Source organism: Harpia harpyja, chromosome 9 (assembly GCF_026419915.1).
Source record: "Harpia harpyja isolate bHarHar1 chromosome 9, bHarHar1 primary haplotype, whole genome shotgun sequence".
In the NCBI taxonomy this organism is placed as follows: Eukaryota; Metazoa; Chordata; class Aves; order Accipitriformes; family Accipitridae; genus Harpia; species Harpia harpyja.
Window position 1 is genome coordinate 27,513,301 of NC_068948.1, and position 16,347 is coordinate 27,529,647.

Genomic DNA, 16,347 nt, shown 5'->3' on the forward strand with positions numbered 1-16,347 from the left:
TTGTGTTAGCAGTTATCTCTGTATGAGAAGATAGCGTTTGTCTTCTGATGAAGCTCTAAGAGTAGCAAGTATGTCCCTCCAACCTCAATTATCCTATGATGCTATGTCGTGAACAAGACTACAATTGCTTTCTTTGGTTATTAATGCTCCCACTTGTTCTTTTCATACCTATCTGCAAAAGCTCATTTCCTTTCCTGCCCCATTCTGCCCCTCCATTCTACCTTGCACGGTTCAAATCCTGCACAGTACTCATATCAAATTCACATTCACTCGTGACATTTGGCATTTACAGAGCAGATGTGGCAGATGATGCATTCCAAACACTAATCATTCCTCTCTATTTGACTGAGAAAAACTTGGGTGATCAAAAAAGTTGAATTCTAAGCCTTCATTCTGGTGGCTGTGACCAGGAAAGCATTCTTTTTTTCCCCTTACTCTCCCCTTTTTTTCTAAGGATTTCCCAGCAATGATAATAGATGCTAAAGTCATTTATTGAGCCTTCCATGCTAAAGCAGCAAATAAATACTTCTACCTGAATTCTTGCTCACTAACAACTTCTCCCAGATATTCAATGATAAACTGTCCTGCTTTCAGGGGTTCTTTGGTACGAATACCCCATCCTTTCTCCTCAGCCCGGAACCTTTCCAGGCACTGCACCCACTCATGCCTCTGTATCCGCTGATTACAACACTGTTCACCACAAGGGCAGGTGTTTGGTGAACACTCCGCAAAGATCATCCTAAAATAAAAAACAAAGAAGTTAAAGGAAGGTGAATAGCATACTCTTAGATCCATCACACAAGGGGAAAAAAACAACAAAAAAAAGAAAAAAAATTCCTCTGTTAAACAAAAGTTATTAAAGAACTAAAATGCTTCTTGTTTTCAAGGTATAATTCACTCCAAGACTCACAGCTTGGCTCTCACTGCTATTCAAAGAGCAAAATGGAGCTTTTAATAGGATCTTCCTCTGAAGAAAGAGGTAGGGGAGCATATGTGCAGCAGAAAGTTACCCTGTATGCTCTGTAACAATACTTTTATTACTGGGGCTGCATCCAGGACAACTCTTAAGATATTATTGTCTTATCATAGTCAGTCAACCAATTTCTAACCTGTTAAGACAGTCCTCCACACAGCCCCTTCCATTGTCATCATCCGGTTTCTTACAATTGCAGGTAGTGGCCTCATAGCCAGAAAGAGGCTTGACATCCACATAGACATCTGGAGAAACAAACAAACAAACCAACCAACCAACCCAATCAGGGAAAAGAATTCTTTCCAGATGAAAAAAATAGAACTATTTATCTACAGTATTTTCATTCCAATTACATAAAGCAAAAAAGAAGGTGGAGGAGTCTTTGGTAGGACAAAGAGCATGACAGAAAAGAGGGGGCCTCATGTGAAAATTCCACAGTTAACTTATTTTAGTAATAAGATTTTACTTACTAGAACGGATTTTTTTATAAAGTGGGACATCTGGCTTTTTATACAACTAAAAGGAAGAGAAAGAAAATTTTAATACATTGCATAAGTGCATCTGTTATTCAAAAGAATCAGGGAAATTATGTTCTGTACATACGTAACAGTTTTGTACCCGTTACTAGAAAATACGTCTGCATTCTCTTCTTTAGGCTCAGACTACACTAGCAAATAGGTCAAAAAAAGTACCTGAATAAGTAGAACTTAGGCTTAATGAGTTAGCTGAGCAGTTTTTCTAACATATTGTTTATTCTTCCCATACTATTTGAAGAGAGCAATATGGACAACAGATATCATGAGGACAGACTATTCTGAACAATGCTGTTCTTTTCAATACTGAAGAGTAATTATTTAAATCTACTTTGGAGAAAGCATCTGTGGTGGAATTACTATGTGCCAACACTTAAAAAAGTGAAAAAGAAAAATTAAGGTGCTTATCAAAACGGTTGGACTCAATGATCTTAAGGGTCTTTTCCAATCTAAATGATTGTGGTTCTATGAAAACCGTGACTATAGGTAGGAGCCAAGAGAAATGCAGATTCATCTTCCAATTAAAGAAACTTCATCTGCAGACAGAGATGACTGGAGGGAAAAGGGAAGCTTAGATCACATTTCGTAACTTCATATATATTCCATGCTTTCAAACAAGCTTTAAGGAATAATTTCAAATTATTATGTATTTCACATGCATTTACTGCATTAACAGCCTTCCCTCAGTGACATATGTAGCAGATAGGCACTGAACAAACCATACAACCTATACAACCATTGTACAAACAAAACTACTCTGTAAGGGTTTTCAACATTCTAGGTAGGTATGGAAAATGTCAAGGAAATAGATGACATATATTTATTATTTATGTAATACTGCATAGATAAGATAGGCAGATGAAAGTAATCTTCAATACATGGCAAGAAACTTCCTCAGCTGAAATGTCAACAACGATCATTACTTTAAGATTAGATTTTGGTGGTATTACAAAGACTAGCTGGAGCCACAACCACCTGGGAATTTGCCTTGCTCATTTACATGTCTGAGAGTGCTTTCTTGCTGGAGAGCTGGGGACAGATTCACCCTCCAGCCTTAAATCCTATGTTAAATCACTTGGTGGAAACTTCTCAGGGAAAAAAACATTCCTATTTTTAGGTTTGCACATATTTAAAGCTCTTTAAAAAGAATGAGACTGTTAAACAGTTTCTCTTCTTTCCTCAGTATGAAAATTTCAGCTTGTAAGTGAAAAATAAATTCCACTCTGCTGGGATTGATCCAAGAAAAATAAGGCCTGAAATTTCTCAGTGCTGTTGGCAGTACATCTGAATTCTCCTGAGGCGTGTCTAAAACAAGATCATTGCAGAAAGCAGGCACACTACCAAAATAAAAGTCTGCAGCAAAATTAATGACTTTTTTCAGCAGAAACCCATAGGATTGCTATTTTGCAAGAGATGGAATAACGGAAATTATTCACATTAAATACATATGCAAATCCTTTTCTTCCTCATACAGTGGCAGCAACAAGAATATTCACCAATATACAGGATATATAAACATAGCTTTCACATAAGAATCCTGCTATTTTCCTTCTAAGACTTCTGATCATAATCTTGGCAACCCAGTAACTTTTTATCTTGTACCTGATTGTGTTTCCACTGCCAGAGGATGTCGTAAGGCAGCTGGAAGTCAATTCTCTTTTGTCTGAGATACTTTCCTGAAACAAAAAGGTTTGTAAGTTGCACACACTCATATTCACATATCCCCAAGAGGAAAAAGAGCTGCTCCCAGGCACACCGCCAAATTCTGATAGGGCCTCTCAATGTCTGAATGTCAAAAAGGCAGAAGAGCAGAATCCTCCCAGAACATATTGTTTGTTAGTGGCGAGCACAGGGAAGAGCCCTCCACGATGCTACGTTTTGCATTCTACTCTGTTGTTGTACTCAGGTTTAAACCTTTATTGACCGTAAGGAAAGCTGCTGTCTTAGACACAAGATGCCTGGTGAGGTAGGTGGCAGAGGGGAGCTGCCTTCTGCATTGATGACTGAATGTTATGGATGCCACTGAACTCCAACAGTCACAGTTAAACTCTTAAGAGTAGTGCCAGGAACCTGCAGGTATTCGCCCAGGAGGGGTCACTGAACGTGAGCTACGGAAGGGACAACAGCAAATAACTGACAAAACTGAACACAACTCTGTGCCTTCTGGTAAACACTAGTAACTTCTGTGTAGAAATCTCAAAGTTGACACTTTCTCCTGAGCTTTTCTGCATACACACGAATACAATGATTTAGCACAGAGAACAAAATCTGCATGCACAATTCATGCAAGATGGTAAATCACAACATTGTACTCAAAGAAACTGAATTAGTTTTGAAAGTAGTATCCAAGCCTGTTCCTATGACCTTTACCAAAAGAGACTTAAGAATGACTTCAGACTTGGCAAACATATTCCTAAATGTCTCGGAAAGACTTCAAGATGATCCATATTTTCAGCAATAACTGAAACTCGTTTTAGACAGGATTTACTACTTCCATTGCACATTTCATCTCTCTTCTAAAATTTACTGCCGCCCCTAACCTCTTCCCAAAAGAAGAAAACTGACCGATTACATACTTCATTAACACAAGACCTGAGGTCTGACACAAGCACTAGGTTAGTTCTAGCCAAGATTAAAATGTTCTTTTATCATTTTGTTGGAATACTGTGTCACAAAATTGCAGCGAGTGACTAAGGATGAGGTGTCAGTCCCATGTCTGATTTTCCCAGCTTTTCTAAATGTTAACAAGTGCCTTTATGTTCCTCCAGCAGTAGTCTGTGGTTTCATGTAAATTCACACGCATACGCTCACCACTGGAAAATAAAAATTGTAATGTTTTCCTTACAATTTACTCCTAAATTACTTTTCATTTTCAGTGCTTTATTCATCCATAGCACGTTCCAGGAAAGAGCTAAATCTGCCGGGAATTTGCTTTCACTTCTATGACCTCAGCGGGCAAAACAAAAGGCTCTTTCAGGTGCCCTGGCACCATGCCTGGAGTCCATGGAAGGTCCCTCCAGTCCTCATCAAGTGGGCACTAGTGCAGTCATCTGGCAGAGTCCTAAACCTTGCAACTCTGCTCGGCAGTTAAACCACTCTCCAGCTACCTGATACAGAGCAATCACAGCAGCTTTATCTTCAGTGCACGAGCTTGTTTGTGTCTGCTAGCACAAACAAATGTGGGGTCGGGGCCTTATGAAGAAAAAGAGAACAGGATTGTGGCACTGCAAACTGAACCTGAGCATCCCAACAGATGGTTCGGTCATGGAACAGTCTCATATGACCCAATTCAAAAAGGAATTGAGAAAGGTCACGTTTTTGAGAATTCAAATTAGCACCTTCAGTTCTGCAACCTGTTCTGTGGTTACTGATTCACACAGATCTGTCAAACTCTTTGCCTGCTACTACCTCTCTGTGAAAATCAAAGTTGTGTATGGAGCAAAAAAGTTCAGTTAAAGAAGACAAACCAATTAAACGTTTGTATTTGATGGGACTCTTACTGAACAATGTGGAATTTCCCCAAACTCTTTGCATGACAGTACTTGAAGTAAGAAATCACAGCATTTTAACAGCTGAATCAATTACCTGAAAAATAAATCAATCTTCATTTATCCTGGGAAATGACATGAGCTGCAAAAATGTTAGTCTGGAAGTTCACGACCACCCCCTCCAGACAGTCCAGTCCAGTGGACTGGGCTTGTGAACAGCATTCTGGAACTCCACGAGTTCTAAATGCTCATGCTAGCCTTAGGTTATGGCTTCTTTCTGCAGAAGGCAAAGAGGCACCCTAAACCTCATTTCTGTTCTAACCGAGACCTGAAAACAGGGATGAAATAAAAACTTATAGCTAAGTTCTTAATTCTTCCTCACTTTTATACATACTTAAAGACAGACATGATTAAGTGCATGGGAACATGGGAGAACTTATTATTGCATGCTTAGTTTTTAAGATTTAACAAACAGTCCTAATTGTCTCTGGCTATTCTACTGTAATACTAGTTTGAAAAGGAGACTATTGTACTGCATGTAAGCAAAAGTATTATGGCAGTTAAAACAGGTTTTAAACCAGACTGGTATTTTCTTATAGTAAACAAAAAATGAGAACAAAGTTCATGTAGGAAAAAAAAAAAGCGCCTTTCAAGTCAAACTTTTGCACTGAAGAACACAGACAGATGAGTATGACCTTTGGCAAAGTTCATATGCTGAAAGACATGAGTAACCTGGGAAGGCCATAAAATAAAAAAGGAAAAAGAGGGAGAAAGGCAGAGAGATTGCGAAGTCCGGAGAACTTCCATGTCACCTAAATGCGATACTTGTTTCCCAACAACTAAAACACACATGAAGTACCCACCAACGTGAATAGGCGCTGGAAACAATCCATGCTCATGCTCTCCAGGAGTGTACTCCAGCTTTTCTTTCTTTAATTGTATGAGGCGGCTCTTTGGACTGTGGATGACAGCAACACACACACAAAAAAAAATCAGAATGAGGAATGCCTGTCATTTGCAAAAAACACATTTTCTCTTCTAATTAAGGCACAAATGTCTAGAACATCAGACAAGAGAATAATAATAGAAATGGCCAAAAAGATTGATTTCCAGGTTCCTTGCCAAATACACTTATCACATCCATTTCAAAACTCGTGATTTGATTTTTCTCCATAACTACTATTCAGGCAACATCCAATGGGACACCATCAACTGTAAATGCCTAGTATGCAATATATAAGTAATAACTAAAATGACAAAAATAAAAGAAGATCAACAAATAATATCTAATGTTGCTTGCTTAGGTATTTGATGCGTTATACATATATAGTGCCTGTTTCCTAATTTGCTGAGAGCAAATGTTCACGTGTTACTCCTTTAGAAGGCTGTTGATCAAGAAAAGCAGGAAAAGAACAGCAGAGTTAAAAAAGCAACGCCCCCCTTTACAGAAGAAAAAATAGGAATATGAAATAAGAATGGTCATATGGGTCAGGCAGATGTCAAACCACCTAGCTCAGCTTTTATAAACACCTCCTTTTGGCAACTGACAAACTATGGAAAGAATAAACTGATGTGGTTATGTTTAGTACTGCAGCCCTACAACATTCAGGAGAGACTTCTAAATGTTAGATATACCAAAGATTAAAATTATATTGAAGCCTATTAAAGTTTACTGAAGTATTTTTAAGGGATTTATTTTAATAACTGGACATACAACTGAAAGCTGACTCAATAAAAAATGTGATATTATTGTTTAACTAGTGAATGGAAAATGCAAGTTCAAAACAAAATTTGAGATAAAGATATCGACTGAGAATAATTACTGAAGGTCAGAAACAGAACTGATGGACGGCAATAATTTGTGGTTCATATACTCTTCTAACCCTTTCTGGATTTCTGGTACTTATTCCACAAGTATAACAAGTTAATAAATTTTAGATAGTGAAATAAAAGCTAAGGCATACTGCTGAAATGAGGGCTCTGTTGAGCTACATGCTGTATATACTCTTCTTTAAACAACTCTCCTTTTAATAGAGTTATATGGCAAGGCTATAGTTATTATGATACACTTGCATTTACTTTGATGTGTACAGGTGGACACATAGCTATCCTAATCAAAAAGCAGTAACATTCTCTCAAACAATAAAGGTTATGGTTCTTAAATGTTATGACCCTCTGTTTACTGATGGCAGGAATTAATTTCATTTGCTTTGGCAAACAGACAGCTCCTTTGCCCACCAGGCAAAAATGATATTCTAGACAGGATTAAAAAAACAAACACCCCCCCCCCAACTCACATCTTCCATCCTTCCAAGTTGTGCTGCACTGAATCACTAAGACTTGCAAAGAAAGGCCATAAAGTAACCAGTTACAAGACCTGGAAAGCAAGTTCTTATCAAGAGGAAATAGAAAGGTATTTTGAAAAGGCAAAGTGTGAACCTCCATTCCAAGAGGCAAGCAAATCCTTAAACCAAAGGCAGAGAAAGAAGGGAAAACATTCAATAGAAAGGTGACTTAATTCAAGCCAAATGTGCACCCTTTAACACCCACATATTCAGTATAAAGGAAGCCAATGGAACAATAAATCATGGTAAATAAACTGCAAGGAGGAAATCAGTGTGGAAAGAAAATGCAGAAGGCAATTACCTAAAAACACAAAATATAACATTTCTTCAGGCACTGCAGACACATCCGTCTTAGACCTAGTCACAAAGAACACTGGGGAAAGCACCTACTCTGTTTTCCTTCCAAACACAGCGATGAAGTATTGTTAGAGGCTGAACAAAGGCCATCAATACTTTAGGGACTTCAGAGGGAAAGGTTAAGATGTCAAAATAAAGCATAATTATTCATAAAAAAGGGGAATATACTAAAATAATCAAGTATAAACAATATGCACAGTTTTATAAACATAAATATCATGCAAAAAAAAGCCTCATGAATTAAAAAGGCCTCTTTACACTATCAAGAAAACATCTGTATTAACAAGCCCACATATTCCCACATAGGAAGATGATGAGCTAATTTTAGGCTGGGGTTTCTGGACAGGCAATACAGGTTCTGATTTTGTGTTTAGCTACTATCTTTATGAGAAGACCTCTCCCTTTCACTTTGCTAAGGCACGCTGATAGCCTTGCAGAAGCTTAAATTTGGTGTCAGGGCCTCAAGCACTACTAACACGTCTTTATCACCCCAGCCAGCCTCACAGGGGGCTTACACTCACATCCTCTGCCCATGGCCCCTGCAGATGCATTTACGCTCAGCTCTGAGCATTCAGTCCCTGCCTGGACTACCTCGTGGATGCACCTATCTCCAGCTCAGCCACAGAACCTGTGGGTCTTGTGGCTGAGCCATGCACTGGCTTCCTGGCTTGGCCCTGGATCTGCCTGGCAATCCTGGACTGCGTCTGACCCTGGTTACCATCACTAGACCTGATCCTGACCTGCAGATTGACTCCCCCTACTTAACCTTGGCCTGTCTCGTCATCACAGACTGGTCTGGCAATCCAGACTCTTGGCTGACGGTGGGTACCACTGCCCAGTCTGTCCAACTAACCTCACTTGGGGCTGTGGGAATGACAGCAGGTTTCCTTTGCTACTGCTTGGATCCCATTCTGTTTGTGTAATTTTTTAACTAAGCTGGAATACCTACTAGCTACATACACCTCACTACAGATGGCACAGGTTGCAGGAATTCCCAGGACTAAAGCAACTGTCCTTACAGCCTAGGATCAGCTGACTGTGCTGCTATGAAGGACAAGTACCTGCTCATTTTCATACCATGCTCTTTAAGATGTTTCCCTCAATAAGCAGATATAATGACTGTTGCAGCTGAAAAGCAAAAGATCTCTCCAGAAAGCCAGGATCACTCTCTCCCCTTTTCAAGCAAGCCAGTCAGAACAGGGTGAGACCTCACCAATAATCACAGAGAAACGATACCTTCTAACATTTCAGGTTAGCACACTTTCAACAGTAAGCTGGAAGAGTACATTTCTGATCGTTTGACAGACTGAAACATAAGCCTGGCTAGATAAGAAATGCTTCCCTCTCTATAATCCACTGCCTAAAGTTGTTTGGTTCAGTTTCTGTAGGGACAAATTTAAAACACCCATTTTGTAAATGGTCTGCTTACCACTAATAGACTAAACCGGCCTCTCTTTGCAAGCTCCCAATAACAGAGCAATGGTGAAATGATTTTTTTGCTGAAGATGCGAACATTTTGTACCACTCTGCAAAGGCTGAAGGTCAGGCTTAGTCTCAGAATGTCAGTCTAAAGTCTCAGGCAAATTAAGAAGGGAACAAAGACCAGAAACACAGTCTTCTTTCCCATACCTCTGTTTCTCTCCATCCCTCTCCTTCCTTTCTTTCTGATAACCGTGTTCCATTTCCGTTCCCTCTCTCCAGCTTCTAGTGTCTTCGCCCTCCACTCTTACCACGTTGGCTGGGATTAGTTCTCTGTGGAATGCACAATTACATTTTTGAGGCGTGAAACCCAATTTTCTCTCTGACTATAGTTTGACAAACATTTTAAGTCAGTATAAGCTGGCTTTGATGCTCCCCACCTTCTGCTGGTATGACTACAAGGTTAATTGCACCAGGAAACCTACAGTGGAAGGTTAGATTTCACCTGAATCACTATCCCAGCCTGGTTCAGTTGCCCTGGTCATCATGCTGGGACAAAGAAAGGGACAGCACAGGAACAGGAATAAGCCACAAAGGTGAGGAGAACGTAAAGCTGATTCTTTTAGTGCAATGTTAGCCAACTTAAAGCATTTGCTGAATTGCAATTCATTTGCAGTTCATTTGCACTGTCACTTTAATTCAGCTGGCTGATTTTTCAATAGGTTTGCTTCTAAAATGTTCAGTTACCTACTCTGAGTCACCCTGCAGCTCCACAAACTCTAAGATCAGCAAAACGGAGGCACTGTAGTAGCAACGTGCCTATCACGTGGAAACACCACGTCCCAGAAGAGCAACAGGCCTGCACTAAGCTACACTGTCTGTGCAACTGTAGTCTTTGACCAGCTGTGGATACCTAACTACAGGTGAGATTCAATTCAGTGTCAATCACAGCAAATTCTATAGATTACACTTCTGCAATGAGGACTCGTATTTGTTACTACTGATAAAAATACTTTATTATATAAAAATATTATATATCCTTAAACAATATACAATATTTTAATTAATTACTCATTTACTAATTATTACTAAATTTCTTTGGTGAACTGGGCCTTGCACTCCTCTAGGAAAGCCCCTGCTGGGTAAACAGATAATGACTCCTGCACAAAATCTTCATTTTCAAAGCTGCAGTCATGTGCAACCACACACTGAACTCCTCTTCAGCAAAAGATCTGTGTAATTCTTCCAGTGGGAGCTGAGGATTCTGGAAAACTCATGTGGAGGTTAACATCAGATCAGCTATGCTGTCTACAAAATTACATTCAGAAATTGAGGTAGAACCGAGACTCACTCCAGAAACCATTCCTTTTGTTCTTAGTTCATTTGCAAGGAATCAAAATCTGCTCTTTCTTCACTATGTTTTAATAAAGTTTCTAGACCAAGGTGAGTTGGAGTGAAATTTCATTGAGGCAAATTGTACAATTCAAGTGGCTGCAGAGAAATAATGCAGACTTTTCTCTTTTAACAGTAGACTAAAACTGGCAATGACAGGACAAACATTTTCTGTGCTGTTGTTTAGCAGTTGGATGCGACTGATGTAGAGAGAGGATGTAAATTTTAACAGTACACCTCAGTAAAACTTTCACTACTTTGTATGTTCTAATGACGTTTAGGAAGTATTTAAGAAAGATGCAATAGAGTAGGAAAATGGTCTTTAAGGCAAAGTGCAGTTGAACACTGCAAACAGAAATACAGAAAAACGGTTTAATATAGAATGCAGAGAATGTTTTAATGGAGACAGTGATTAACACTTAACTGTACCATCACTAGAGGGTGCCGTACGATTAGAGTCGCATTTTTATTCTCAACTAAGATCATGTTTTCATACTCATACAGCAGGAAGTTATTTATATAACAGGATAACAACATGAACTTCTGCTCTCCTCTTGCATTGACATATGTCTGTGCAGTAGAACTGGAACAGCAAGTAAAATCAGCAGAAAATTTAATTATAAAAAAGTGACTACCATTCTACTGATTTAGTCAGCTGAACCAACTTAGTAAAGAAGTGACCCAGTGCCAGCACGAAGGACTGGTGGGATCAGCTTGAAAGCTGCACCTTGCTGTAAGACAACACACCTAAATCGAGATGGCCATAGTTCTGTCCTCGCCCAGCTATGCATTTCCATGCCTTGTTTCAGTATCAGCTTCAAACAACCATACAGAGGAAGTAGTTCAGATTGTGTAGGCAGCATTTGCTTCCTTGGTAGGGTAAAGTTTCCTCAGTGTTCTTAAGCAGCTCACCACAAACATCAGTATCAGTGCAAGGGAAGAACTCAGCATGTGGAGCAACAGGTAAAGGGGAAAACCAAATCAGACCTCTTTAAGCTTCCAGGGAACTGCAACACAAAATGTGATGGGAGAGGAAGGGCTGTAAGTAGAGGTCAGCTTTGTCATGGCCTTCTCCAGGGTGGTGAACTTGATTCCATCACCATCCACACTACCTACAAACCTTAACTTTCACTTTCTGTATTCATACAATTTTTCAAATGACATGTTTGCTTACTGTCTATGAAATAAAGGTCCTCCCTTGGCTGACTACGACTGACAATGTAACTAACATTTTATAATAAAGAAAAGGGGAAGACTCTCTCAGGTCCTCTCCTAGGGCAACAGGCCTAATTTTTATGACACAGTATTTGAATGTTGCATGACTCTGTATACCAGTGACAGACTATCTAAATGCTAAAAATTTATCACACCTGCTTTCAAACTATTAGGAACATAAGCAGTCTCACTTTGATCAGACCTAGATCTTTGTTTCCTCCTTAGAGTCTTGATCCTTTCATTGATGCCTTCATTCTACTATGGAAAGAGAATACACCAGGAGCCACTGATAAACTATACTAGCAGCCTCCCAGTGGTCTCTGTAACATTTTCAAGTAGTCTAAAACATAGTGAGAAGGTGCCAAATTTTTCCTCTTTTTAATCTGTCACATCATATTAGAAGAGAAGTGCAAATTCTTCACTTCAACATATTTGTTCAAATGGCTGTAGAAAACTTATCTAACTATAAACGAAAGCAGAAGTGGGCTGGTTATCAGAAACGGGAGATGTCCACTTTCTAATGTACACTAGGTGGTGAGCCAACCAGTGCAGGGGGGGAAAGAATGCTGCATTTTTACTCTATCTCACAGAAAATGAAGGAGATGAACTTCGCTTAACTGTGAAATGAACACGGTGCATATCTGAAATTCTTTCACACCAAAGATGACCAGTTGTCATCACTCAGTCAATAAAAATAGAAACCTAAGGGCCCCTTCTATGTAGACACTGTACTCAGTACCTGAACACCTCAAGCTCTCCCAGTACTTCACTGCCATGATCGTTAAGGCCGTCGAATGAAGCTCTCTTACCTTCTTCAAGGTCGATAATCAGAAACACTTTCAGATTGCTTGAGGCTGCTTTCTGACTGGGGTTACATTTTAAGTCTTCACTGGGTCAGATTCTGATAATTATCATGCATGTAATTTTTCACAGGCTTGAATTCAGTTGATGGTTTTATTTCAGCTACTCATTAGTAGCAGCTCTTTATGGCTCTAGTTGAAAGGAGACAGTTTCCACTGGAATATCAGACAGCAGCTTTTCAGTGGTATTACTTACTCTGTTGTTTTGTACACATCAGAGTAGAGCCCTGCCTTCTGGTACTTCTTCTTTGGGGGTCGAGGGGCTTTTTTCTCACGCTGGGCTAGAGAAGGCAAAGGCTGTTCAGTGTTTTCAGATTCATGCGGCTTCCCAAGGGCATCATGTGGACTGGGAGGTTCAGCTACTGTCTCAGAAAAACTGGAAGAAAAAGTAAGGATTAAAGATTATCTTACCATATTTCATTATTCCTCTCTATAATCTGGTCAGCAGAAAAAAAAAGTCCATGTTTCTGAATTACTAGATGTCTCAGCTATTTAAAAAAATGCAATTCAATGATCACGATCAAGTGATGGTTAAGCATAATCATATGAAATGCATGATCTTTTTACAGTAATGTTATTATTAATTATTACAAAAAGAATATTGTTTGTACTGCTAATGTTTATCCCTTGGAGCCTCAGTTGAGTAATTTAGAAGGTGGCTTATGCTATCTGCTTTTGTACTCTAAAAATAGTATGTGGTAAACCTTTTCTTAGCCTTCAGGAGAGCCATACAATAAACCCTTTGAACATGTGGTTCTAGCACCATTCTGTGAATCTAAATGCCTACATTACAGTATTCATTTCCGAAACACAAATGGATGGTTATTTTTCAGAACTATTCTGAAAACACATGAAGGAAGACTTCTGGAAGAGTTTGATCTGTTTGTATTGATGACTTTGGGGATAAGCATGTGAAGAATAGACCAGAGATAGATTTCTGGTGTGGTCCTTTACTAGCCAGTGATTGCACAGGTGCACACCTTAACTCCTCCTTGCTGCTTTGGTTTTACTCTTTATTTGCTGTATGTCAACTGATCTCATCAGACACTCTGTGTTGCTTGTAAGTATTTGTTTGTAATGCATATGAGTAACACCCTTTAATATTCTCATGGCGTATATAACTCTTACAGTTCCTTATTCTGCACATGATGAAGGAACAATCTTTGCTATGATATCTCATCAGTAAACCTGTTACCAACTCATTAAAATTGTTCTTCACCAAGACAACCATAAAAATTGCTTCACTTGAGACATGAGTACAAAACCAACAGTTTTAGATTACCTGAGATTCCATCCTATTTTGGAGTGTGTTCAGTAACTTAGGAAGACCCTAAGCATACTGAAAACTGACATGTTGGTTCCCTCTAAACTGAACTCCTTAATAAAAACAAATGTAACAAGCAGAGCTCATTAGAGTAGGATTCTTTCATGGATTGAAATGTTATAAAATCAACAATGACTATACTGAGGGTAGAAAATTATATGGGAATTACCTCTTGTTGCTCTCCTGTTCATCTTCTGGTAAAGACTTTTGTCGCTTCCTGGCCTGTTCCTCTGCAAGCCACCTCTTTCTCTTCCAGCCTTTTCGGTGATCTGTGTTCAAGTTCACACTTTGCACTACAGCTTCAATCACATCTGTGATGGTATCAGGTCCAAGGTGTAAGGGACCACTGCTTTCTTCTCTTTTATCTAACTCCTGACTGACCAGTCGAGCTGCCTGGAAAGCTTGCATTGAAACGACAGCCTGCATGGGGTATTTCCGGGGCCTACCTGGCCTGCGTTTCACAAAATTATTCCCTGTCCGTGACTGCCTTTGCAGCTTTTTGGCTTTCAAAATTTTATTGACGTGGTCAAGATTTTTTTTTGTTGCCAAGATCTTGTTATAATTGCACATTTTCCTAGCTTGCCGCTGCATGGCTTCAACCACACTTCTCTTGAAATGATGTGGGGAATAGCTGTTTGGTAGTCTCTCTGACAGAAGTGAGATATTATCGCTGCAGGAGCTGCTGGGAATTGCTGGAGCTACGAGGCTGTCCTGTTTCCCCAGGCCTCTCTCCCTACTGTGGTTTCGAGCAGGACTAGCTGATGATGGAACAGACACACTTGCAATGACTGCTTCTAAGGTTTTGTCCAAAGTAGCCTGGCCTTCATGTTGTGCCATGCGCTGCAGTAAGCTGTCCACTGAATCATCAACAGCAGTTGCCAGCCTTGCTCCCCGGCTAGGTACTCCAATCACTGAAACACAAACAAACATACAAACACTGAAACAGACTTGAGGTATAACCAAATAAGGTTGGAATTAAAATACAATAGTTGGATAGACGGACAGCCTTTTATATCCTGTAATTGCCCAGAATGTTCAACAACAAGACACCAATTTCTGTAACTCAAGTTCTAATGGGAAAGGGACCTAGCGATGCAAGTAAGCAGAAAGTCTACATTTTATATCATCAGTTTTAACATATAATTATTTTCTGCTTATTCACACGCAGTCCCCCACTTCTAATAGCAAAGAGCAATGAGGGCATTCCCTATGTATGTACAGTCCAAACTCTTCTCAAGTTTCTTTCTATTCAACACTAAAAATAAGAAACCCTCTGTGCACAGAAAAATTAAATACTGACAAAAAAACCTGAGAAACATCTGAAATGTTTTTAAAGTAATTTTTCTTTTTTTTGTACTTTGGAAGTACTGAAACAACTTTTTAATTGCTCTTGCAGTTTCTTTATCAAAAAGACAAACATAATAATGACAGAACTGATAGCAATAAAGTACAGGCTTGGATAAAGGTAAACAAAGTATCTGGACAAAAGAGAAAGTCTAATTTATACAGGAAGTAAAGTTAGACCTCATTTTTAAAACTAAATGTTATATGCATTAGAGTTGCAGACTGGTATTTGAAAAAGAGAATTTCCAGGTCAACCATATAGATTATGCTGTATTAAAAAGGGATTTGTTCCAAACTAAGAACTTCCCAAAGCTGTCCTGCTGGTTCTTAGTGATAACATTTAATCAAAAGAAACCCTGTTCTTTCTGGAATAAAATGGATGCTGTCTTCTCATAAATATATCACAATTGCACATTAGCATTTACAAAATGTTACTGTAATTGCGACCAATTATTTAGATTAGATCTACTTAAACTAGTGAGTCCTAGGCTGTAGACTGAAGAGCATGTACTAGCATAAAGGTAACTGTTAAAGGGAAGACAACAAAATGTTTTTATAAAAGGGTTTCTATCTTTTGACAGAAGGGAGATTATGCATTAGCTGACAAAGGTAAAGCACAAACAAGTTTAAAGTAAGTATTTTCTAGTCCTAGTGCTCACTAGTCCAAGTGTGGTACTCTGGAGAAATGCATTCCTCATTAAGATTCCAAAGTCATGAATCTGCAAGTGCAAATGAAAATGTGCTTCAGAGAGTGCACAATTTAAAGAAGGAAGCAGCAGCATAACAAGATGTAAAAATCCTCCTGAGAACAACTTTCTTCCTACAGAGTGAAAAAGGAACAGAGAAACATACTTGTCAGGTCACTGTTGTAAGCCTAACTGTAATCACTTGGAAAACCTAGCAACCTGAACAACTTTGAAAGAACTGGAAGGATTTACACTTTCAGCTTTCAATTTTAGATGAAGTAATAAACTACCCTTTGTTTTCTTATAGTCTTTAAATACACATCAGGATGGAGTTGAGGGTTCCTCACAGAAACACCATCTGTTTAGCACAGTGAGCTCTGTAAACAGCTGCACCATCCAATGATAACCAAA

At 39.1% G+C, this 16,347-nt stretch overlaps 1 protein-coding gene across 4 annotated transcripts in view; it reads right to left on the bottom strand.

Moving 5' to 3' along the window:
* The window catches only part of ASH1L (ASH1 like histone lysine methyltransferase), a 65,278-nt gene that overhangs the window by 18,865 nt on the left and 30,066 nt on the right, over positions 1–16,347 (bottom strand). For 2 of the 4 annotated variants that reach the window (XM_052795446.1, XM_052795445.1), the window contains exons 5-12: positions 14,076–14,817; positions 12,779–12,958; positions 9,326–9,448; positions 5,858–5,952; positions 3,109–3,182; positions 1,444–1,489; positions 1,110–1,218; positions 533–739 (exon numbers count right to left, since the gene is read on the bottom strand). In XM_052795446.1, the coding sequence (XP_052651406.1) occupies positions 533–739; positions 1,110–1,218; positions 1,444–1,489; positions 3,109–3,182; positions 5,858–5,952; positions 9,326–9,448; positions 12,779–12,958; positions 14,076–14,817 (1,576 nt within the window). The remainder of the gene's footprint in view (positions 1–532; positions 740–1,109; positions 1,219–1,443; positions 1,490–3,108; positions 3,183–5,857; positions 5,953–9,325; positions 9,449–12,778; positions 12,959–14,075; positions 14,818–16,347) is intronic. The other 2 variants (XM_052795447.1, XM_052795448.1) reach the window with 1 other exon arrangement.